Raw genomic sequence first — 24,876 nt, 5'->3', positions numbered from 1 at the left:
AAGGAATAATATGTAACCAATTGCAAATAAACATAGGTACTTTAAATATTTGATGTAAATAAAATAAGAATCCTTGAAAAACAAATATAATTAATTTTATGCTAGATTTATATTGTATCATTTTAGTACAAATAAACTTGCATTTGATGCATTCGAAATCCTTGAAATAAATGTCATACTTTAACATCAAAAGTTTTTTCAATCAACATTTTCACGGACAATTTATGTAGCCCTAGAAAGATGAAATAAAAAATGCTGCCTTAAAAATCTTCCGTTTGCAGTTTGGTACTCCATAAACGAAAAAAAAAAATCTGACACAAATCTTAATCCAGTTTGCTCAGGTCATTATGTACATTACAACACACATCGGTTGCATCATTTGGCAGTAGGGTTTAGACGCTATGTCACCTTATACCTGTATTACATGTAAACTGTGTAATTGTTGCAGAGTTGTGTATAGGTTTTTTGAAGTGTACTGGCTACTGGATAATAATTGGACTTAATCATTTTGGCCCTCTGGGTGCTAAAACAGGTATTTTATATTTGGTTGAACTCTCACTGTTTGTCGGTTACCATGAGACAAAGCTAGTTTCAAACATTGCTAACCTCAAATTAATTCAAATCAAAATTTATTTTCGGTATATATAATTATATAACATTTCACAAAACATAAGCTGTGATTCTTTGAGTTTCTGATCGTAATTTTTTATCTGCATCATTCCCTTCTAAAGACCCAATGCGACAACAAACTCAAGGCGGGGTTACAATAATGTCCCAACAACAATTCAATAATTGAATTGAATTCACATTCAGTATCTGACTCTGTCATTGGTTAAGCACCTGTAATACTGACACTGATTGACAGGTTTATCAGAGGAGAATTGTCATACATTGATTTGTTTATTCTTTGACAGCTGAAGTGTGTTGTAGTAACCGACAATGCAATTATTCGTTAGACCCCTCCACTTTAATGGGGCAGATATTACTTCAGGCAGGTATAGTTGTAAAAGTTGGTTGTTTAAGTCTATTGTTAAATAATGTTTATTGGTAAATATGATGCTTTATTTTTTTGTTGGTTGAATTTTTAAAAATCACGGGGTGGGGGGGGGGGGGGGTGGGGGGGATTTCCATCCCTTGGTTGGAGATCGGGAGACCTTGTCGAAAATCAGGTTTTTTTTGTCACCCAGCGGGGGATATGACATGTATGGTGTCCACTCTCCTATATTTTCCTATAAAGTATGTATTCAAATATTCCTATAATGAATAATAAAAAAAATATTATAAATCTATATATTTTTTAATTGATTTTCATTTGATTTCCTTTTTAATATACAATTGTAGTCAATAGCCGCAGTAAGCCAACGGTCGAGCCTGCTTTGTGGTCCTGTCCTTTGACTTCCCCGTATTAGAAAAGACGGACATATATTGCTCTTGTTCTATTGAAATGTTACCTGCTTTTCAAAAACTGAAATATCTGTACAAAATATACAAGTAGGTACATGACATTCCAAATTGTCAGTTTATTAGTTTTAGAAGCAAAATTTTGTGTAGAATTATATCTTCCTTTTAATATTAAACATAACGGTGTTCGATTTTCAGGAAGAAATGAAGAGACAAAATCCAGAGCTGGGAAAACCAAAATCTTACACTCTGGGACCAAAATCAAATGAAGCATTTGAGACGTTTTACAAGGTATGTACAGTGATTTTTCCCCCTATATTTTACAGCAGAATAAAGGCAGTTTCCCCTTGCCTAAAATAGGTATATTTTCAACTGAAATTCCCTTTGTATTGTAATAAGTATTGTTCAATCAATTGCAGTGTATTGTTTAATCATATTGCAGGTTATTGTTATATCAATTGCAGGGCATTGTTTAAACATATTGCAGGGTATTGTTTAAACATATTGCATGGTATTGTTTAATCATATTGCTGGGTATATTATTTAATCATATTGCAGGGCATTGTTTGATTATTTTGCAGGGCATTGGAATTGTTCCAGAGGATGAATGGGAGATATTTTTAGAAACAATGAGACATCAGCTGCCTACAACATTTAGAATCACTGGATCTAGAGAGTAGGAGCAAGATTTTATATTAGCTTGATTGTGATGTAATAGTTAAGTGTGATTGTGAAGCAGTGTTTTAGCATTTTGTGAAGCCAGATTTTAAGTGTGAATGTAAGGCTACATTTTACAGAATTTACCAATTGTGTCAGCTGATTATCATCCAGGGCACATGCATTGCACACATTTAGCAGGTTTAAAGGGCAGGGCCTTTGCCAGCTACATGTACTTTGGAAAAAAAACAACATTTTGTTAAATTGGGAAAAACTATGCAGAGTTTTAATATATTTGAGAAATTTAAACATGTTGAAAAAAAAACCATATAAATGGCTTTCAAGTTTAGTCATATATGTATGATCATATAACCTGTCACAATTTTTGACAAAAAATATCTAAATTGTTCAGTCTGTCTTAAAAGTTAAAAAGAAATCATTTGTTTAGCAGCAGTTGGAATTTTTCTTTTTAAATTTGGAGGAAAAAAAACAACATTATTTTGAATTGAGAATGGGACCTTGTTATGTCCCTGAGTGAAAATACCTTAAATGGTAAGTGAATTTGTATGTATGTTTATTTTTAATTCAGTCAAGCTGAGGAATTGCTAAAGATAATCAAGGGACAGTATTTCAGCAAGTTTATTAGTAGAGATGATGGAACTCCAAAACTGGAGCCCAAATCGTTGCCATGGTAACTTTTCTTCTATATTTATTTTGTAAACTTGTATCTGAATATTAATATTTCTATATAAACTAGTTTTTGAATGTGACTTTCTAGCACAGGATTTTCTATTCTTTCATAAGATTTATATTATCCACAAAAACTGTTAAAATATGGAAACTATTTCTGACCTTATATTGATACTCAAAATTTGAAAAAAATGTTTAGTAATAAAATATTTTAACAGTATAATACTGAATATATTTCAGTATTGAAATAAAATTAGAATAGTTTGGATCTTTATTGTTAAATATGTCTGTTTTGTATCTCCTGTTCAACTTTTAAAAGTGACTGTATTTTATTGGTTATAAAGATTTTTGACTGGTTATATAACCCAGTATAACTGATGGTAAGCTTATTTACCCAAAGCCACAAGGCAAGGGTTATATGGCCAATAGATGTTCTTAATATACACAGACATATAACCTTTGAAGAAATTTTAATAATGAATTAATGTTACAACATAACTCCATTGTTTTAGGAAAAAATGAAATTTTAGGTATATAGATAAAGATATTTAACTGTCTTGATTATCCAATGAAATTCAATGTTACAAATGTGCAGAAATATGACACAATGATTTTTTTGTCAGGTATCCAAGTGAACTTGCCTGGCAACTGGATTTCACCAAGAAGCAAATAAAGAATGACAACACTTTGAAGAGTTTACATGGATTTCTCATCTCAGAAACAGAGAGTGTATGTAGGATTTTGTAATTGTTTGAACCGGGTCATGACAAAAGCAACATAGTGGGTTTGCGACCAGCATGGATCCAGACCAGCCTGCGTATCTGCGCAGTCTGAGTAGGATCCATGCTGTTCGCTTACCAACTCTATAACAAGTGGAGAAACTGAAAGCATACAGTATGGATCCTGATCTGGATCCGTGCTGGTTGCAAACGCACTATGTTGGTTTTGTCATGACGTGGCTCATTTAAAGAAGCTCCACTTATTCTTACATTAACAAAATGAATCCATTAAATAGAAAAATCTGCAGAGGATGATAAAAAACACCCGGAATTAGATTGAATATCAATTTTTTTGTGTTCAATTCTTACCCTAATATGAATGAAAAAGGTTGTTCGGGTTTTCATTTTTGTGTAACTTTGAAAAATGAAGTTGGGTTGGTAAAAAGTAAGCTAGAAAATGGCATGAAAATTTGTTATTGGTCCAGGCCAACCTGAAATGGTACACAAATCTTTTAAAGATAAATTGGTCCCATTATGTCAAAAAACTTTAGTGGAGTCGCATTAATTTTTTATATTTTTCTCAATATAAAATGTATTGTAAATAGGTTGTTGTATAATTATGTTGTATAATTACTAATTAGGTTTAAATTTTGTTGCCACTAGTTTTTTTAGAAGAAAAAAATTAGAAAATTGCTGTTTATTAAAAAAATTATTTTTTGGAAGGGGTTTGGGGCATTGTTTAGTTTTGGGGCAAAATGAACAAAAATAAAAATTCAATTAAGATGTGAACAAAGATCATCTGTAAAGAAAAATTACAAATGTTAGGTTACCATATTGTATATAATTATATATTTCAGGGAAACATAAGCAGACAGGAAGCTGTGAGTATGTTGCCACCATTACTAATGGATGTTCAGCCACATCATAAGGTAACCCATTTACCTCATTTTTAACTTGAGTTTTCTTAGAATAGGGAGAGCAGTTATACACAACCCGGTGTCACTGTCACATATTGGGTTTTTGCATGCAAGTTTACTTTCTCCAACACTACCAAAGGGAATAAGTTTAAACTTCACACTCTTATTTGAGAGTACAAAAGGAGCTCTCTATCGAAGGCCTATAACATAAGGATATATTTTAACAGAATTATGAATTAATATTGAATTGAATGATAATATCAATGACTGATGATGATATATTGATGTTGTGATATTTGATTAATAGTAGTTCTACATGATGGCATTTTGTTTCACCCTGCATAAACCTTTATTGTACTGTGATTGTATTTATATTGTATTTGACAGGTACTAGACATGTGTGCAGCTCCAGGTTCTAAGACAGCTCAGCTGATAGAGATGTTACACAGTGATGATAATGTCCCTGTTCCAAGTATGTATTTAATACAAATCTTATATTAATGTATATTCATTTACCTACTTTCATGATACCAATCTTACTGTTGCTATTGTCCTTTACCATTATGTAATAATCACCTAGTTAACCCTGACCCAGCTAAATATTTTATATGTACTTGTCCATCTTTCAATGTGGACAGAACCATTCATCAGTTATAGGGAAGGGAAATTTTCAAAATATGTACTGATTAAATAGAGGCCAGTGAAGACCATGATCAGATGGCATTGATGTGCCAAATCTTTGTCAACACTGATTGCTTGGGTAGAATCTGATGTTGCCAGTAGACAAAAGACTTAATGTTTGTCTTAATGAATTAATATCGTGGATTTGGCCTGGTTTGCAATGCAACAGTTAATGAAATATATTGGATTACAGTATCAAAAATAAGTATCCATCAGACTGCAGGTGGCAACTGATTAACCCATGCTACCAGTACAGACCATGATGCAGTGGCATATCCTGATTGAAAGTTGGACAAGTTCATTTCAGATATTTACGGGTTAAATTCATTAGTCAACATTATTGAGTCTTGTGATACTGCATATATTTGCAGATTTGCATGAACCACATAAAAACTGATACTGATGCTTTAAAAGCAGATTGATGATATAAAAAACTGAAATCTTAAGTTCCTATTTCACTCCTATTTTAAAAAAAAATATTTAAATTTAAATATGAAAAAAGTATCGAAAGAGTACTGTGTAGATAATTTTTTTTTTAATTATTATTTGCTGAAATGCTTCTTCTGTATTTAGGTGGTTATGTTGTCGCAAACGATATGGATAATAAACGCTGTTATTTGATGACTCATCAAGTGAAGAGGATACAGAGTCCAAACTGTATGATTATCAACCATGATGCTAGAATACTTCCAAATATGTTCACATCCAATGACGAGGTTAATTTGTTGTTTTTAGCTCGACTTTTCTATGAAAAGGGGAGCTATCCTACTCGCCCCGGCGTCGGCGTCGGCGTTAGCGTTGGCGTCACACCTTGGTTAAGTTTTTCGTACCACCCCACTTTATTTCAGAAGTATTACAAGTATGGCTTTGAAACTTACCATACTTGTTCACCATCATAACCTCCATCTACAGACAAGAGTACATAACTCTGTCAAGGTTTTTGACAGAATTATGGCCCTTTTTTGACTTAGAAAGTGTATTGAGCTTGGTTAAGTTTTTTGTACCACCTCACTTTATTTCAAAACCATTGGAGGTATTGCTTTGAAACTGACCATACTTGTTTACCATCACGACCTTCATCAACAGACAAGAGGACATAACTCTGTCAAGGTTTTTGACAGAATTATGCCCCTTTTTGACTTAGAAAATACATTGAATATGGGTAAAATCCACTTATTGCCTTAACCCTTTGAGATATTGCTTTGAAACTTTTAATGCTATTTTCACATCATTACCCCCATCTGTACGCAAGAGAAGGTAACTCTGTCAGGATTTGTTTTAAAAATTAAGGCCTTTTATCGACTTAGAATCTTGGTTAAGTTTTTTGTACCACCTCACTTTATTTCAAAACCATTGGAGGTATTGCTTTGAAACTGACCATACTTGTTTACCATCACGACCTTCATCAACAGACAAGAGGACATAACTCTGTCAAGGTTTTTGACAGAATTATGCCCCTTTTTGACTTAGAAAATACATTGAATATGGGTAAAATCCACTTATTGCCTTAACCCTTTGAGATATTGCTTTGAAACTTTTAATGCTATTTCACATCATTACCCCCATCTGTACGCAAGAGAAGGTAACTCTGTCAAGGATTTGTTTTAAAAATTGAGGCCTTTTATCGACTTAGAATCTTGGTTAAGTTTTTAGTACCAGTCCACTTTTTGACTGAAGTGTTTGAGATATTAATTTGAAAGTTGGAATACTTGTTTACAATCATGATTCCCAAACATGTCCAGGAGAAGGTAATTCTGTCAAAGATTTTATTTGAATTATGGCCCTTAACTGTCAATGTTTTGTATTATAGGCAAGCACTAAAAAAGTCGAGCGCGCTGTCTTACGGACAGCTCTTGTTATGTCTAATTTGTGAGTCATGTAATCATGGCAAAGAAAGGTTTGAAACCTGGTTATTGGCTTTTATTATTCAGAGAATAGGGAGAGCTATTGTACTGGCTCAAGAGTCAGCGTCACACTTCGGTTAAGTTTTCCAAATATGTTCACATCTAATGATGTTACACTATGGTTAAGTTATTGCATGCAAATGGTGTCTTAAACACTACGAAAGGGAATAGGTTAAAACTTGAAACACATTTATTTGAGAGCACAACAGGGGATCTCTGTTCTAAGGCCCATCACACTTGTTGACAGAATTATGGCACTTTAGTAGAAATTTTGAATTGGGGAATGGTTGGATTTCAGAGTTTCTACTGTATTTTCTTCCAGAGTTTATGGTGATTACTACTGAATTAATGTGTTATTTGTTTTTTTTTGTAGGATGCAGAGGTTATTAAGTATGACAGAATATTATGTGATGTACCTTGCAGGTAAATTGTTTTATGTTTTTTCAATAGTTTTGCTGCAAAAATAGTAGATAGGGACAAGTTATATCTTAAGAAAGTGAAAAAGTACATGTTTTTAAGCAAAGAAAAAGACTGACAGGTTATTGGTTTTACCCTTATGACTGGTCTTGAAGAGTTACGTAGAATTTGTTGAATATTTTAATCCACCTCACTATAACCTTCAGTCTGTATCTATATCCAAGCAAACAAATACAACTAACCATGTCCTTTTACCTGCTTAAATTTTGTAAAGGATTTGCTATACTTTGAAATTGGAATATTCCACTTAAAGTTTAAGAGATTTCGGTATCAGAATACAAAAATTGAGCTAGTGTAACAGTGCATAACCTGGTCAGACTGAATGGATGTGCTGACTGGCCTAGTATCTGTGCAGTATCACTAGGCCCTATACTAGTGGCAAAGGCTAATAGCTTTTGGTTCCAGCAGGTTAACAGATTTATCCTACATTGAATTTGGAACATTATACTCACTTTCAATTATTGTGTGGAGATTTGATACAAAGATAGACTGGTTTGTCCCTATACTAGTGTCATAGATATTATTAAGGCTGTCAGTAAACTTTTTGATACACATGTATATCATTTTACATGTACATGACAATGAAAATTTTTTACCAAAGCTATGGTATTTATAAAGAAAAGTGTCATAACATTTGACATACATGTAACATAACTACTCATTTGAAATTATTTGTTTTATTTGTTACAACAGTGGTGATGGAACAATGCGAAAGAATCCAGATATCTGGACGAAATGGCATGTTAATGGTGGCTACAACCTTCACAGGTTTGTGAATATCTGTCCTTTTTTTATATTGAAAAATCTTTTTACGATTATCTCTCCATCAGCCTTGCTCAATAGGGAGAGCATCAGATTTGTATCTCAGGGGTCACTGGTTCTATCCTTGATGGGGGAAATTTCTCCGTGATAATTGATCTTTGGACATTGAGTGTAATGGTCATTTGTCTCTCTCACTGCTGATTCAGAAATCGTATAGGATTAAAGTATGTTTCTTTTAGTGAAATTAATTATTACTGGTTTGTTATCCAGGAAAACAAGTTCTGTGGACCGACCCCCATCATATGACAAAATGTGTTAAAATTGGTGGAAACAAAATTAAAAATGTGCCCCACCATATGACAAAATATGATAATATTGGTGGAAAAACTATCAAAATTGCCTTGTTAAAAGAAAAATGGTTTTCAAACACTGATGCTTATCAAGAATTACTTATTTATTATTTTCCTGGTAGCTTGATAGCTAAATTATTAATGTAAATTATGATGCATTAATAAGTATGAAAACTTATAAATTTTAAAGAAAGAAATAATGTAACTAGTCACTGAAATTTCAGGATTCAGAAGAAAGTGTTACAGCGAGGATTAGAGTTATTGGCAGTGGGAGGTCGTCTAGTATATTCAACATGTTCTCTCAACCCAGTAGAAGATGAAGCTGTCATTTTAGCCCTTATAAAACAGTGCAGTATGTATTTAATCATATTTGTAAATTTTGTATTCTCACAGTATCCAGGGTTCATACAGTCTGAGAAGGTGCTTAAATTTGAGTCTGTTCTTAAAAAAAATCTTAAAAATAAAGCATTAAAGTTCTTAAAAATCTTTGAATTTGGTAACTCTCTTCAAAAGTGCTTGAAATAAACTTTAATTTGTCTGAAAATGTGCTTGAAAATGAAAAGGATAACAACAGAATCTATGGTAAAATGTTGATAGTTTTCAAACAAATGAGTCCATTTACCGTACTTTAAAATCAATAAAAATGTTTGCTCAATTTAGCACTTTAGTCATATTGTAATGCTACTAAAAGTGACAGAGCTGTTAAAATAAAATCATAATGGCTTCCATAGCTAAGGGGTAATAATGTTCTTATATTATTGTATATTTGTTAAAATCCTACCTTATTATAGAGGGAGCTATAGAGCTAGTAGATGTCAGTGATAAATTGCCGGGACTTAATTACAGCAAGGGAACATACTCCTGGAAGGTGTGTATACAATTCTAAAGATTGTCACTTAGCTCAGAGACACATTCTTGAAAATGTGTTATTATATGTTTGCAGTTAGGTGTTATAGCCAATTTATGTTTGTACTATACAATGTAGTTTTATAAGGCAAAAGTGTACAGCCTAGGTTGTTACTTAGCTCTTTAAAGAGCAGTCTTCTTTACATCTGCCTTTATAAGTTATTTAAAAAAAATGATGTTATAATTTGAATGCCAAATTGATTTCTTGTTTACAATGTAAATTTCAAATTGATGTATTCATGGAATGTTCAATGTTCTCTAACTGATCATCAGTGTTCTTTCATGGTAGAACTTGTACTAGAATTAAGTTAAAAAGAACTGGCAGAAAGCTAGAAAATAAAATTTAACCACATAGACCAAAATAATTGGATGGGTATAAAATATAGACTGAAATAAATGGATGGATATAAAACATATATATTCTTTATTCTTTGGTTATGTTGTTATGTATAATACATATATGGTTGTCACTATGTTGTTACAGGTTATGACAAAGAAAGGAGAGTGGTATGAGACTGAAGAACAAGCTCCGGAACATTTCAAGTCCCTGTGGGACAGTACGATCTATCCACCAATCATAACAGAGGCACAGGACGCCAAATTAGAGAGATGGTATGTGGTAGTATTAGTATGGTGTCTGTAAATAGTTCTGTATATGAAATGAGGTGTGTACTGGACTTTGAATTTTTAGCTCGACTTTTTTTTTTTTGAAAAAAAAAGTAGAGGTATTGTTATAGTCAGGTCGGCGTTGCCGTTGCCGTCCGAAAACTTGTACCTGGATCATAACTTTTTTATTTCTTGGTGTATTGTCTTCATACTTGGCCACAACAACCCTTGGGACAAGACCTTTCAGTAGACCACACTAACCTTGACCTTCATCCATAAATGACCTTGACCTTCAAGGTTAAAAGTCCAATTTTTTGCTTGTTCATGCTGTTATTGGCTGTAACTTTGTTATTTTTGAATGGATTGTCTTCAAACTTGAAACATGATAATCTTCAAGGATATCCCTTAAAAATAACCAGTCAGACCTTGACCTTCACTCATCAATGACCTTGACTTTGAAGGTCAAATTATTGAAATTTTAATTTTTTTGGCTATTTTTGGCTGTAACTTTGTTATTTTTGAATGGATTGTCTTCAAACTTGAACATAATAATCTTCAAAGATAACTGTTAAAGATATACCGAAAGACCTTGACCTTCACTCATAAATGACATTGTCTTTGAAGGTCAAATTATTGAAATTTTCATTGTTTTGGCAGTAACTGACTGTAACTTTGCTATTTATATAAATGTGTGTATATATATATTGTTTGTTTGTTTGTGTCATTTTACGCCTTTTTCCCAACAGTATTTCAGTCATATAGGCGGGTAGTTTCCTAACCATCGTTCCTGGAGAGTTACACCAGTACTTGACTACCTTCCTCTGCGCTAAACTACCAAAGCATCTCCCGGGGATCGAACCCACGCCAGAGAGGTAACTGTATTAGAAGTCATCGACTCTAACCACTCGACCACGGAGGCGGTTATATATATATATATATATATATATATATATATATATATATATATATATATATATATATATATCAAATATATACATATATATACATGTGTATTATATATATATATATATATATATATATATATATTTGATATATATATTATATATATGTATATATATAAATATTTTTTTTTTTTTTTTTGAATATATAATATGCATATATATATATATATATATATATATATATAGATATACATACACACACATATATATATATATATATATATATATATATGCATATATATTCAAAAAAAAAATTTATATATATACATATATATATATATATATATATATATATTTTTTTTTAATATATATATGCATATATATATATATATATATATTATATATATATACATGTATATATATATATATATATATGTATATATATATATATATATCAAAATATATATATATACATATATATACATGTGTATATATATATATATATATTTAGCAAATATATATATATATATAATATATATATATATATTTTTTTTTTTTTGAATATATGCATATATATATATATATATATATATATATATATATATATATATATATATAGATATATATATAGTTATATAGATATTATAGATATATATATATATACATGCATATATATATATATATATGCATGTATATATATATACACACACATATATATATTTTATTATAACTTACAAATGAAATATTGAGAAATATTGATGAAATAAAATGCGTATTTTCATTTTCTGTATGTTCACCGTAAAAATATTTTTCAAAGCAGTGAAACATATTTTCCGTACTTTCATTGATGTCTTGTCGAACTAATTTCTTCTAAATTCTGCCAGTACGCAAAATTTAAGGAAAAGTCTTTTCAAAATTTTATAGCAAAAAAGAGAAAAATGTATATAATAAACAGAAAATTCAAGTTTTTTCTATAAATACACGATTTATTTTCATCTTGTGGCATGAAAATTACCATATTTCACTCGTGGCTACCGCCACTCATGAAATATTTATTTTCATACCACAATGAAAATAAATCATGTATTATAGAAAAAAACTTGAATATCCTCTATATATATAAATTGCGTCACTGTTTCTATTTTTAGAAATTGCGTCATTTTTAAACCAGGTTTTTCGAAGGAAAAAACTGGTTATTAGATTGAGGTATGTCGGCGGGCGGGCGGACGGGCGGGCGGGCGGGCGGGCGGGCGTAAACAATTTCTTCTGTGCGCAACTCCTCCTACATTTCTCAACGGATTTTGACCAAACTTTCACAGAAGCTTTGTCATCAAGTGCCCTGGCGCATATTGTCGGGGTTTTGCGATTAGATAATATTTGACCTAATTATGGCCCTTTGTTTTTTTTCCTTATATAAAATATATAGTGAACAATTTCTTCTGTGCGCAAACTCCTACATTTCTCAACGGATTTTGACCAAACTTTCTCAGAAGCTTTGTCATCAAGTGCCCTGACACATATTGCCAGGGTTTTGCAATTGGTATATATTTGACCTAATTATGGCCCTTTGTTTTTTTTCCTTATATAGAATATATAGTGAACAATTTCTTCTGTGCGCAACTCCTCCTACATTTCTCAACGGATTTTAACCAAACTTTCACAGAAGCTTTGTCATCAAGTGCCCTGGCGCATATTGTCGGGGTTTTGCGATTAGATAATATTTGACCTAATTATGGCCCTTTGTTTTTTTTCCTTATATAAAATATATAGTGAACAATTTCTTCTGTGCGCAACTGCTCCTAAATTTCTCAACGGATTTTGACCAAACTTTCTCAGAAGCTTTGTCATCAAGTGCCCTGACACATATTGCCAGGGTTTTGCAATTGGTATATATTTGACCTAATTATGGCCCTTTTTTTTTTTTTTCCTTATATAGAATATATAGTGAACAATTTCTTCTGTGCGCAAACTCCTCCTACATTTCTCAACGGATTTTGACCAAACTTTCACAGAAGCTTTGTCATCAAGTGCCCTGGCGCATATTGTCGGGGTTTTGCGATTAGATAATATTTGACCTAATTATGGCCCTTTGTTTTTTTTCCTTATATAAAATATATAGTGAACAATTTCTTCTGTGCGCAACTCCTCCTACATTTCTCAACGGATTTTGACCAAACTTTCTCAGAAGCTTTGTCATCAAGTGCCCTGACACATATTGCCAGGGTTTTGCAATTGGTATATATTTGACCTAATTATGGCCCTTTGTTTTTTTTTCCTTATATAGAATATATAGTGAACAATTTCTTCTGTGCGCAACTCCTCCTACATTTCTCAACGGATTTTGACCAAACTTTCTTAGAAGCTTTGTTATCAAGTGCCTGGCACATATTGTAGGGGTTTTGTGATTGGATAATATTTGACCGCATTATGGCCCTTTGTATAGTTTTTCCCTTTATCATTTTTGTTTGAGGAATATTAAAAAAAGCCATAATTCCTCCTAAAAGTTCAATTAAAAACAAATGCCCCTTCATGACAAAGCTTCTGTGAAATATTTTGCTGAAAACCTGGTTGCATCGCATTGCGATGTTCCTTGTTTCTATTTTTAGAAATTGCGTCATTTTTTTTCTATTTTTAGAAATTGCGTCATTGTTGCTATTTTTAGAAATTGCGTCATTTTTTCTATTTTTAGAAATTGCTGCATTGTTGCTATTTTTAGAAATTGCGTCATTTTTTCTATTTTTAGAAATTGCGTCATTTTTTTTCTATTTTTAGAAATTGCATCATTGTTGCTATTTTTAGAAATTGCGTCATTTTTTTATTTTTAGAAGTTATGTCATTTTTTTCTATTTTTAGAAATTGCATCATTTTTTTCTATTTTTAGAAATTGCGTCATGTTGCTATTTTAAGAAATTGCGTACTGTTGCTATTTTTAGAAATATGCTTAATGTTTCTATTCATATATATACAAAATATATAAACAAAACTAATGTGACAAGACAGACCAACTAAATTTATAAAAAGGAAACGTCAGTATATGTTCAAACCTTTCTATGTTTGCGTTTAGAAAAAGTAAAAAGTCGAGCGTTGCCCCCGCCCGGCGGTGGCTCTTGTTAGATGTGCATTAGAAGTGAGGAAGCGCTCCATCTGGCTTGTGGAAGCTTGTGGGAGCTCAATGGTTCTACTCAAGTCAGTTTGTATCTGAACAGGTAGAAATGTTGGTGGTTCTACTTGGGTGCCTGTTTGTGCCTGAAATAATGCTTGGAAGGGAAGTCTTCCTCGACAATTAAACCTCGCAAATCACCATATGACATATACTGTGTTGGTGCGTCGTCACATAAACTAAAAATGAAGAAAAACAAAAACAACAGGTAATAGGTAATTCATTTTAATACTTTTACATTGTTCACCTGTCTTAATGCTGGTTATGATTTATATACATGTATATCAAAAAACTATCACATTGTTTTTACATAACCGACAATGTTCTCTCTGTTATAATTTTATACATACATCCATATATTTGTATTAATCTTTTAATATTTATCTTGATGTGTGTATTTAACAGTAGAATATTGATATATTTTCCAGTATAAGAGTGTTACCACATCAACAGAATACTGGAGCTTTCTTTATAGCTGTGATACATAAAACACAAGAATTACCATGGTCATCTGGTAGAGTCAACAGTATGTATATCTCTTACAAAAGTCTAAATCTTTCTTCTTCATTCAGTAAGATGATAACTGATGTTTTCTTAATTTCACCATAATCATATATATTTAAATTTTATATCCTTTTCTGGAAGCTGCATTTGCTTCAAATCAATTGCCTAAAGTGGCCCAGTGGTTAAGGTCATTGACTTCAAACCACTTGCCCCTCACTGCTGTGGGTCTGAATCCCGACAGGGACTTTGGATTCTTTCATGTGAGGAAGCTATCCAGCTAGCTTACGGAACGTCAGTGGTTCTACTCAGGTGCCCGTTCGTGCCTGAAATAATGCATGGAAGGGCACCCGAGGTCTTCCTCCACCAGTAAAGCTGGAACGTCGCGATATGACCTATAATGTGTGGATGTGACGTAAAACCCAAAACAAAACAAAATAATCTCATCGTGAATGTCCAGTTTATTAGTCCCCTACTGGTTTAACTGGAGGGGACTTTAGGTTAACCCTCCGTCCGTCTGTCTGTCCTTCTGTCTGTCAGTCCACAAAACTGGATCCCGCGATAACTCAAAAAGTACTGAAAATATTTTTATGAAACTTGAAATATGGGTAGTCTGGAGATTATGCACATCTTTTTCTTTTCTTCCTATGTTGAAAATTCTGGTTGCTATGGCAACAAATAGCTTGAATTTCAAGATTTTTCTTCTTTAAATTTTTCAGCTTTTTCACTATAAGTTCTTTACTTCTTAAGGTGTTTACTTCAAACTTTAAATATAAGTTTCTGGTCATCAACCATATCATATGTGACAAGGTTTACAACTCCACCAGCACAAAAATTATCAGTATTACCTCCCTTGAACTTAGAATTTTTATGAAAAAAAATGTCTTTTTAGCTCGACTATTCGATAAGAATAAGTAGAGCTATTGCAGTCACCCGAGTGTCGGCGTCGGCGTAACCACTTATGTTAAAGTTTTTGTAATAGTTCAAATATTTTCAAAGTCCATTGACATATGGCTTTGAAACTTTGCACACTTGTTCACCATCATGACCCCAACCTGTAGACAGGAGGAGGTAACTCTATCAAGCATTTTGACAGAATTATGCCCCTTTTTCGACTTAGAATTTACGTTAAAGTTTTTGTAATAGTTCAAATATTTTCAAAGTCCATTGACATATGGCTTTGAAACTTTGCACACTTGTTCACCATCATGACCCCAACCTGTAGACAGGAGGAGGTAACTCTATCAAGCATTTTGACAGAATTATGCCCTTTTTTTCGACTTAGAATTTACGTTAAAGTTTTTGTAATAGTTCAAATATTTTCAAAGTCCATTGACATATGGCTTTGAAACTTTGCACACTTGTTCACCATCATGACCCCAACCTGTAGACAGGAGGAGGTAACTCTATCAAGCATTTTGACAGAATTATGCCCCTTTTTCGACTTAGAATTTACGTTAAAGTTTTTGTTATAGTTCAAATATTTTCAAAGTCCATTGACATATGGCTTTGAAACTTTGCACACTTGTTCACCATCATGACCCCAACCTGTAAACAGGAGGAGGTAACTGTATCAAGCATTTTTTTTACTATCAAGCACTAAGAATAGTCGAGCGTTGCTGTCCTACCGACAGCTCTTGTTTAAATAACTTCTTTATTTCCTAATGTATCTACTTATAGTATGACTTACAGGCTTGCAAAAGAATATGTCAAAAATATGTTGTTGGTCTCAAATAATTAATGTAAAAAATGAGTGGAGTTGAAAAATGGATATATGAAGTTAAGATTTGAGATAAAAAATGACCTTAGAGGGATATAATTATAGTAGTAAATATATTTGAATTTGTCAAAATATATTGATATTTTGCTTCTTGAAAATAATGAGGCTTTAGTTTAAACATATGAGGAATTGCTTCTTCATTGTTGTAATTTGTATTGTTTCCTTCTTCCTTGTGTAGAATTTTATTACAAACTATACTCTAGGTCATAATTTTGTTTTATGAAAATACACCAAACTGCAAAAAATAACTTTCTTTTAAGGGCGTGTTGACCCAATTATCAATCCAAAAGTTAGGCTTGATGAGGCTGAGAAGAAAATCAAAGGGTCGGAACACTTCACGTTTGGTGTGCGGAACCATGGTGGACTTTACACATATGCCAGATGTAACTTGTGTAATGCAAAACTACAGGGCAGGAATGACTATAACAGCCATTTAGCGGGCAGGAAACACAAGAAGGAGGTTGAGGATAGAAGTAAGACCATTTTGATACAAGTTGTGGTCCTAAAATACAAATACTTCTGTCCCAAATCTATTGAAAGAGTACAATATCCTATTAATATAGCAGGTTGAGACCTTTGACCTTGTAGTAACGGGGTGCAAGAGTAACAAAGTTTTGTTGTTCCTTTTTTTTTTTTTGAAAAGTATTTTACATTAGTTAAAGTGTAAGTATTTTACATTAGTTTTAAGTGTTTTTAATGGTGTTCATAAAATGCCTCTGTCCTGAATCTGTTGAATAGAGTACTAAATATATCACGTCAACAGAATTTTTTTTTATTTAAGAATTTAATGTTTATACTAAAGGTCATTGAATTAAGTCATAATACACAAATGTCTCTGTTCTAAATTTGCGAAGAAATAACGTTTATATTAGGGAATTTCCTGAATTTTTTTTTTAATTCAGCATCAAGGTCATTCAGGTGACATTTATATTTTTCCAAAACAAGTTTTTTAAATTCTTAAATACTGAAAAATATTTGCACAGTTTTGTGACATTTTTATATTTTTAGAATCTTTTCTGTTTTCAACAAGATCTTAACAATGTCTGTATGAGGACAATTATTACAAACCTTACTAAAAATTATTTTATGAAATTTCCTTCCATTTTCAGAATTATTAGAAGAGAAAGAAAGCTTAACACAAAAATCTGATGAGGTTAAAACAGAGAACTCTGACACTGCACCTGTTGCCATGGAAACACAGAATACTGACACCATAAAAACTGAAGACACTGTTGATAAACAGAATGAAAATGATAACTCTGATAGGACAGAGAATGTAGATAAAGTTAAAGATAATAGTGAGAAGAGTGATAGTAATGTAAATACTGACAATAAAAATGAAGTTTTGAAAAGTGAGGACCCGCAGAAAAGTGGGGATAATGAAACTGGGGCAGCAGGACAGACAGCTGATGATAAGTATGTGTACTTAGAGTTGTTGTTTCTTTTTGTGTGTTTGTTTTAAGGGTTCTTGAATGTCTTATTTAAACAGATGGTCATAAAGCAAAGCTGGCCATGCTTTATTTATAAAATTTATTAACTGTATTATGTTCTTTTACTATAGTTAATTGCATAAAAGCAACTTTTGAGGTGGAGTTGCCAAAAAAACATTGGTACTGGAATAAATTTTCAGTTAACTGCTTCCACACTACATTTTGTACATGTGTTTAACAAAGGTAGTCCTAACAAACAAGCTAGCTATAATATTTAATAATTGATAATATTTTTGTTGTTGTTCAGAAGTCTCCCAGATTTTCTTGCATATCAGACAGGTTTATCTACTGTTAACACTGGTGCTAGAAAAACCTGTCTCACACCCTTCTAGTAAGACAAATTGCGTACTTTAAATGACGTCATTCAGGCATGCCTTTTATGAATGAATTGCATTCATAAAATAACGTCATTTTGACGTTATGAATGAAGTTGTAAATTCATAAGCTGCTATAAGAAAAAAGTGCCAAATGAAAATATTATTTTTCATAATTTTTTTTGAAATATTTTTTCTATGTAATATGCAAGAAAAAGAATCAAACGTCGGCTGCGGTATTCGACCAGAATATCCAGCTCTCAGGTAACTGATAAGCAGAAACTCTGCACAACCTCAATACTGGTGTAAACAGTTTTGACCTCTATATTCTGGTCTGTAGCGGCATCCAATGTAAGATCCAGATATGAATTATCCAATCTGCAATATTTACTGTTTGATATATTTTCATGACACAAACATGATCTCCGGGAATTTATGGTTTCGTTCACACTATACACATTTGTTGTAATGCTATTTTTTTTGCAGCATTGATTAACATATTTTTGACGATACTGTTGTTATATTCCAGGCCGCCACCAGCTAAGAAAATGAGGATGGAGAGCAAAGAAGAGGAGATAAAAGTGGTCATGTTCGGACATAAAGAAGACCCGTTCCTGTTCTGCTCCAAAAATGATCCTATATGGCCCAGTATACAGTAAGATAATAAAATTATTGAAAAAGTATTTACACATAATGCATAGAAAATATAGGTTGTAAGCTATAATTAGCAATATATAGGAAATATACAAGTTATTAAGTTAATTAAAAGGATTATTACATGTATACATACAAAATTCATACATACTTTTTCCACTCCATATTTGCTTTTGAGTTGCATGATATTAGTCCTTAGCGAGTTATAGAAAAATATCTGGTATTCCTAGATGCTTCACTTCAACATATCTATACGGTCGACAAGTCTCTTTGATGCAAAATTCGGAAATATGTACAGTAAATTTGATAAGATAAAGATGGAATGCATGTATATAGTAGGTTAATTGTTTGTTTTTCAGGCAATTTTATGAAATATCAGAAGATTTAGGTATAGAACAGATCATGTATAGGAATATGAAGCGTATTCTGTATTACGTCTCTAAACCCATACGTAACCTAGTCATCTGTAATAGTGAACGTGTCAAGGTCAGTTAAAACATCAATTTTATAAAATTTTAGCTCGACTATTCAAAGAATAGGAAAAGCTATTGTACTAACCCATTTTTGTATGCAAGTTGGTATCTCCAAAACTGCTGAAGGGTTGAAATTTCATACATTTATTTGAGAGCATAATAGGAGGTCACTGTCCACACAATTCTAACAAGGCTTTTGACAAAATTATGGCAGTAACTTAAGGTAACTTACTGTGTGACTTGAGGATTTAAAAACTGCTGATTCAGTAATCATTTAGGATTACAAGTCAGTCATTTGTAGAGAAAATGGTAATTACTGATTAGTTATCCAGGAAAACCAATATGGTTGATCAACTACCAAGATAACACCAAAAATGTGTTAATATTGGGTTTTAATGAGTACAAACAAACAAACAAACTTTAATACCATTTGAAATATCGAACTTTTATTTAGACTGGGTGTTGAATATTTATAAAAATATCTTCAGAGTATCAAATATACACAACCATAATTAACCAAATATTTGTCTGAAAAATGTCATAATGCTCCTTTTTTCCTCCATTGGCTTGTTATTTTACATTGATCTTATTCCGTGTCATAAATTTGTTATTTTACATTGATTGAATACTTGATTGATACAACCCAATAGTAGATTTCTTTGAAATCTTTACTACAATGTTTTGAATGAAATTTGTCTTTTTCAGTTCATCAATCTAGGTGTGAAATGTTTTAGTAATGCACCATCACCTCTTGTACCAGACTGTGATTTCAGACTTTCTCAAGATGTAAGATATACATATGATAATATTTATACTTTATATTGAAAAGTAGAACTGATATGTGAATTATTGAAAGTTGTAGAAAACTGTTTACCTGTGCTCTGATAGAATCATTTTGCCTTTCTTTTTGTGAAAATATTTGTTAGTTTAAAAAAAAAAATGGTTCCGTCCTCAGGACAGGTGAAATTTCTCTTTGACAATTGGTTTGTAATATTGTTCCTTATATGTAATCTAATGTAGAGAAATTTGTAATTACTGGTTAGCTATTCAGAAAAGTCTGTTAGGGGGACACATCACCAAGATATGACTAAAATAATGTGTTGAAATTGGCGTTAAAAACCAAACAAACAAAACTTAATTGAACACTAGTTGAATTGACTAGCATTAGAGCCAAATGAGGAAACATGGTTGGGACAGCAATAGGGTTTAAATACATGATTCCATGGTTGTGAAACACATACACCACTTGACCCCCTTTACTGTTTCATATTTTAACTTAAACAGTTTGTAGTTCATTTATAATATAAAATTACATATGCAGTTTTTCATTATTATCAGGGATTGTTAGCGATTCATCAACACATAAGAGGTAGACGTGTATCACTGACCAAACAAGATATCATTACAATTCTTAGTCAGGAAAACCCGTTCATCTGTAAATTGTCACCTTCAGCACAGGAGAGTGTATATGCTATGGGTAAGGAATAAACTCTTTGAACCTTTAAAGTGATAATTGCGAGCCTATGTCCCCTGTATTGTGATCGACCAATGTGCAGTCAAACTAGGAGCTGTATACCTTGAGCAGCTTAATTTATGTGTTTTGAAATTGAAAACCCTTAAAGTTAATTTTAAACATGTTATGCTTTATTGATTTGAACAGCATTTACATTGCAGTAGCTTTCTTCTTTAATGTTTGCCATTAAGTTTTGAACATTATTTTCACTCTATAGTGCATTATTACCATAATTTTTCTTATCATTTCCATGAAGTGAGATCATGTTTTTCTTTATCGTTTGTATGAAGTGAGATACAATTATGTTTGAAGACAATCATTATGCCCCCATTTTGAAAAAAAGGGGGTATATTGCTTTGCACTTGTCGGTCCGTCGGTCCGTAGACCAAATGGTTTCCGAGTGATAACTAAAGAACCCTTAGGCCTAGGAACTTCAAACTTGGTATGGTGATTGGTCATGACCAGTAGATGACCCCTATTGATTTTGGGGTCAAGGGGTCAAAGGTCAAGGTCACATTGACCTTTTAATTAAAAACGGTTTCTGATCAATAACAAAAGAACCCTTAGGCCTAGGAACTTCAAACTTGGTATGGTGATTGGTTATGACCAATCAGATGACCCCTATTGATTTTGGCGTTAAGGGGTCAAAGGTCAAGGTCACATTGACCTTGTAGGTAAAAACGGTTTCCGATCAATAATGAAAGAACCCTTAGGCCTAGGGACTTCAAACTTGAGATGGTGATTGGTCATGATCAGTAGATGACCCCTATTGATTTTGGGGTCTAGGGGTCAAAGGTCAAGGTCACATTGACCTTGTAGGTAAAAATGCTTTCGGATCAATAACTTAAGAACCCTTATGCCTAGGAACTTCAAACTTGGTATGGTGATTGGTCATGACCAGCAGATGACCCCTATTGATTTTGGGGTCAAGGGGTCAAAGGTCAAGGTCACATTGACCTTGTAGGTAAAAACGGTTTCCGATCAATTTACTAAAAACGCTTAGGCCTAGGAACTTCAAACTTTGTGTGATGATTGGTCATGACCAGCAGATGACCCCTATTGAGTTTTAGGTGAAGGGGTCAAAGGTCAAGGTCACATTGACCTTTTAAGTAAAAACGGTTTCTGATCAATAACTCAAGAACGCTTAGGCCTAGGAACTTCAAACTTGGTATGGTGATTTGTCATGACCAGCAGATTACTCCTATTGATTTTGGGATCAAGGGGTCAAAGGTCAAGGTCACAATGACTTTGTAAGTAAAAACGGTTTCTGATCAATAACTAAAGAACGCTTCGGCCTAGAAACTTGAAACTTGGCATGGTGATTGGTCATGACCAGCAGATGACCCCTATTGATTTTGGGGTCAAAGGTCAAGGTCACATTGACCTTTTAAGTTAAAATGCTTTCTGATCAATAACTCAAGAACGCTTAGGCCTAGGAACTTCAAACTTGGTATGGTGATTTGTCATGACCAGCAGATTACTCCTATTGATTTTGGGATCAAGGGGTCAAAGGTCAAGGTCACAATGACTTTGTAAGTAAAAACGGTTTCTGATCAATAACTAAAGAACGCTTCGGCCTAGAAACTTCAAACTTGGCATGGTGATTGGTCATGACCAGCAGATGACCCCTATTGATTTTGGGGTCAAAGGTCAAGGTCACATTGACCTTGTATGTTAAAAACGGTTTCCTATCAATAATAAGAGAACCCTTAGGCCTAAGAACTTCAAACTTGGCATGGTGATTGGTCATGACCAGCAGATGACCCCTATTGATTTTGGGGTCAAGGGGTCAAAGGTCAAGGTCACATTGACCTTGTAGGTAAAAACGGTTTCTGATCAATTTACTAAAAACGCCTAGGCCTAGGAACTTCAAACTTTGTATGATGATTGGTCGTGACCAGCAGATGACCCCTATTGAGTTTTGGTTTAAGGGGTCAAAGGTCAAGGTCATGACCAGTAGATACTTTATAACCCTTATTAATTGTTTGATCACTGGGTCAGACGTCATGCATAATAACCTTATCACATGACTAATTGGCTGCTGATAGGGGGCATACATGTTTTACAAACATACCTTGTTATAAGATGAAATTTATTCTTTCATTTCAGACCCTGGCAGCACTCTTTTTCACTTTAAACCTAGCGAAAGGTATGCTTGCTTATTATTTTGTTTCTATAAGTTTTGTTAATACTACCAGTAATTATTACTAATATCACAATAAAGTTGTGAAGTTGTTAAATCAGTACAAATATGATAATGGGTTGGCCACGTGTTTCTGATTACTCTTGGGTTTTATCAAAACAACTTGTTGAATGGATTGTAAGATTTTAAATAACTGCATATTTCTTTGATGCAGGAATTAAAAATGATGATTTTTTAAAACTAGCATTGTTGTAATGCAGATAGTCTAAATGATGCATCATTAAATTATGTCTGGAGAATTTTGAGACTTTAGATTCTTGAAATTAATTCTAGGAGTCAATCTAAAAACAATTTGGCGAATTTCAATGTATACCATACGAAATAATAGAAGGCTTATTAGGTTAACTGCCTTTTGGCGGCTAGTATTTGACTGAAAAACTGTAAGGTACATGAACTTAAATCTAAAACAAAGATCAAAATTAAATATGTTTGCAAGTTTCATGTTGTATGTATGTTTTCAGTGATCCAGAGCCGAATGTTGAGATTATTTTCTGTGGTTGGCGAGGAAAGACGTCGGTGAGGTCATTTGTCGGGAAGGATGAGAGGTCACATTACCTACGACTGTGTGGGGTGGAGTTAACAGATATACGTGAGTAATGTTGGAACTGTCTGGGAAATGAAGAATAATTTTTTTCAATGTTTGTTGGTTTCGTTAATGAAATGTAAAATATGACATAACAGTGCTTACATGACAAGTAGAGAATCTGATAGCAAATAGCATGGATTTTGATCAGACTGCACGGATGTGCAGGCTGGTCTGGATCCATGCTGGTCGCAAACCCAATATGTTGGTTTTGTCGTGACACTGCTAAGATCATTTGATATAAATTAAAAATCAGGGTATGTATCTATTGCTATCATGTATTTAGTTATGTTTACTTAGTGCTTTCACAACTTAATAATTTCATTAAAATCATATTGTGACAGATGCTGAACTTCATTTTGCTAGGTATAATAACAGAGCAAAAGCAAATATCAGACTTTAATGAGATTTTAATTGACAACTTCTATGAATATAAATCCTGCGACATTTTTAATGAACCATTAAGCATCTCTGAATTACATCTTTGATTTATCTATATAGAGGCTCAAGTCCAGGAAATGAAATTATCAAGAGACTCTAATACATCTTCGGTAGCTGGTACAGAAACACCTGTTGGAGTGCCGTCTGGTGATGAAGCTGAAGTAGAGCAATGGAATAAAGAGACTGAGGAATCTCGAGGGGCCGAGGCCGATGAAATAGAGGAGGGAAATGGTAGCGAATCTTTGAATGGAGAGTCAAATGATGCTGGAAATGAGGGGAAATTGGAAAGCGAGGGACAAGCAAATGTTGATGAGACTAAGTAGCTGACAAATTTAATAGAGATAACTTCACCAGTCTGTTGAAAATGAAATTTTAGCTGGGGAAAATTGAAGAGTATAGAGGGATGTTGATATAGTGATTTGTTGAGGAGTTTACACCGTGTTCAGATTAATTATACTTCCAATTTGAGATTCTGATGTAAAACTTGAGTCTTTATCAATTGACAAACATGTCAATAAATTATTGCAATGGACCTGTCCTGAATTGAGTTATGAAACTGTTCATTTGTTATTATTTCAGGATTAAAATATGGAAGCAATATTAGAAGCCTAAAATGAAGTTGTCAACAATAAAGGTCAGGTCCACAGTCTTTGTCTACCTAAATACTGCTGGCATATTCAAGTTCTTATCACAAGTCATTGACATCAGGAATTTTTTAAACTAAAAAGATTCAGCAAAATAAGGAATGACTTTTATTCTTACCTTTGTATATATGAACCGCGTCACGACAAA

At 32.8% G+C, this 24,876-nt stretch overlaps 1 protein-coding gene across 1 annotated transcript; it reads left to right on the top strand.

Moving 5' to 3' along the window:
- The first annotated feature begins 1,595 nt into the window (after positions 1-1,595).
- LOC132727781 (RNA cytosine-C(5)-methyltransferase NSUN2-like) lies at positions 1,596-24,876 on the top strand. The gene is made up of 22 exons (XM_060713363.1): positions 1,596-1,692; positions 1,983-2,077; positions 2,648-2,749; positions 3,372-3,477; positions 4,325-4,396; positions 4,772-4,856; positions 5,639-5,781; positions 7,343-7,392; positions 8,140-8,214; positions 8,783-8,910; positions 9,350-9,426; positions 9,949-10,076; positions 14,561-14,658; positions 16,674-16,886; positions 17,523-17,829; positions 18,747-18,872; positions 19,231-19,357; positions 20,050-20,130; positions 20,683-20,821; positions 22,967-23,006; positions 23,522-23,649; positions 24,145-24,876. Exons 1-22 carry the CDS (start codon positions 1,606-1,608, stop codon positions 24,405-24,407), a joined length of 2,670 nt encoding a protein of 889 aa, XP_060569346.1. The 5' UTR covers positions 1,596-1,605; the 3' UTR covers positions 24,408-24,876.

This window comes from Ruditapes philippinarum, unplaced genomic scaffold, assembly GCF_026571515.1.
Source record: "Ruditapes philippinarum isolate M1 unplaced genomic scaffold, ASM2657151v2 ctg5320_1_1_1_1, whole genome shotgun sequence".
In the NCBI taxonomy this organism is placed as follows: Eukaryota; Metazoa; Mollusca; class Bivalvia; order Venerida; family Veneridae; genus Ruditapes; species Ruditapes philippinarum.
This window is presented reverse-complemented; position numbering and strand designations above follow the sequence as displayed.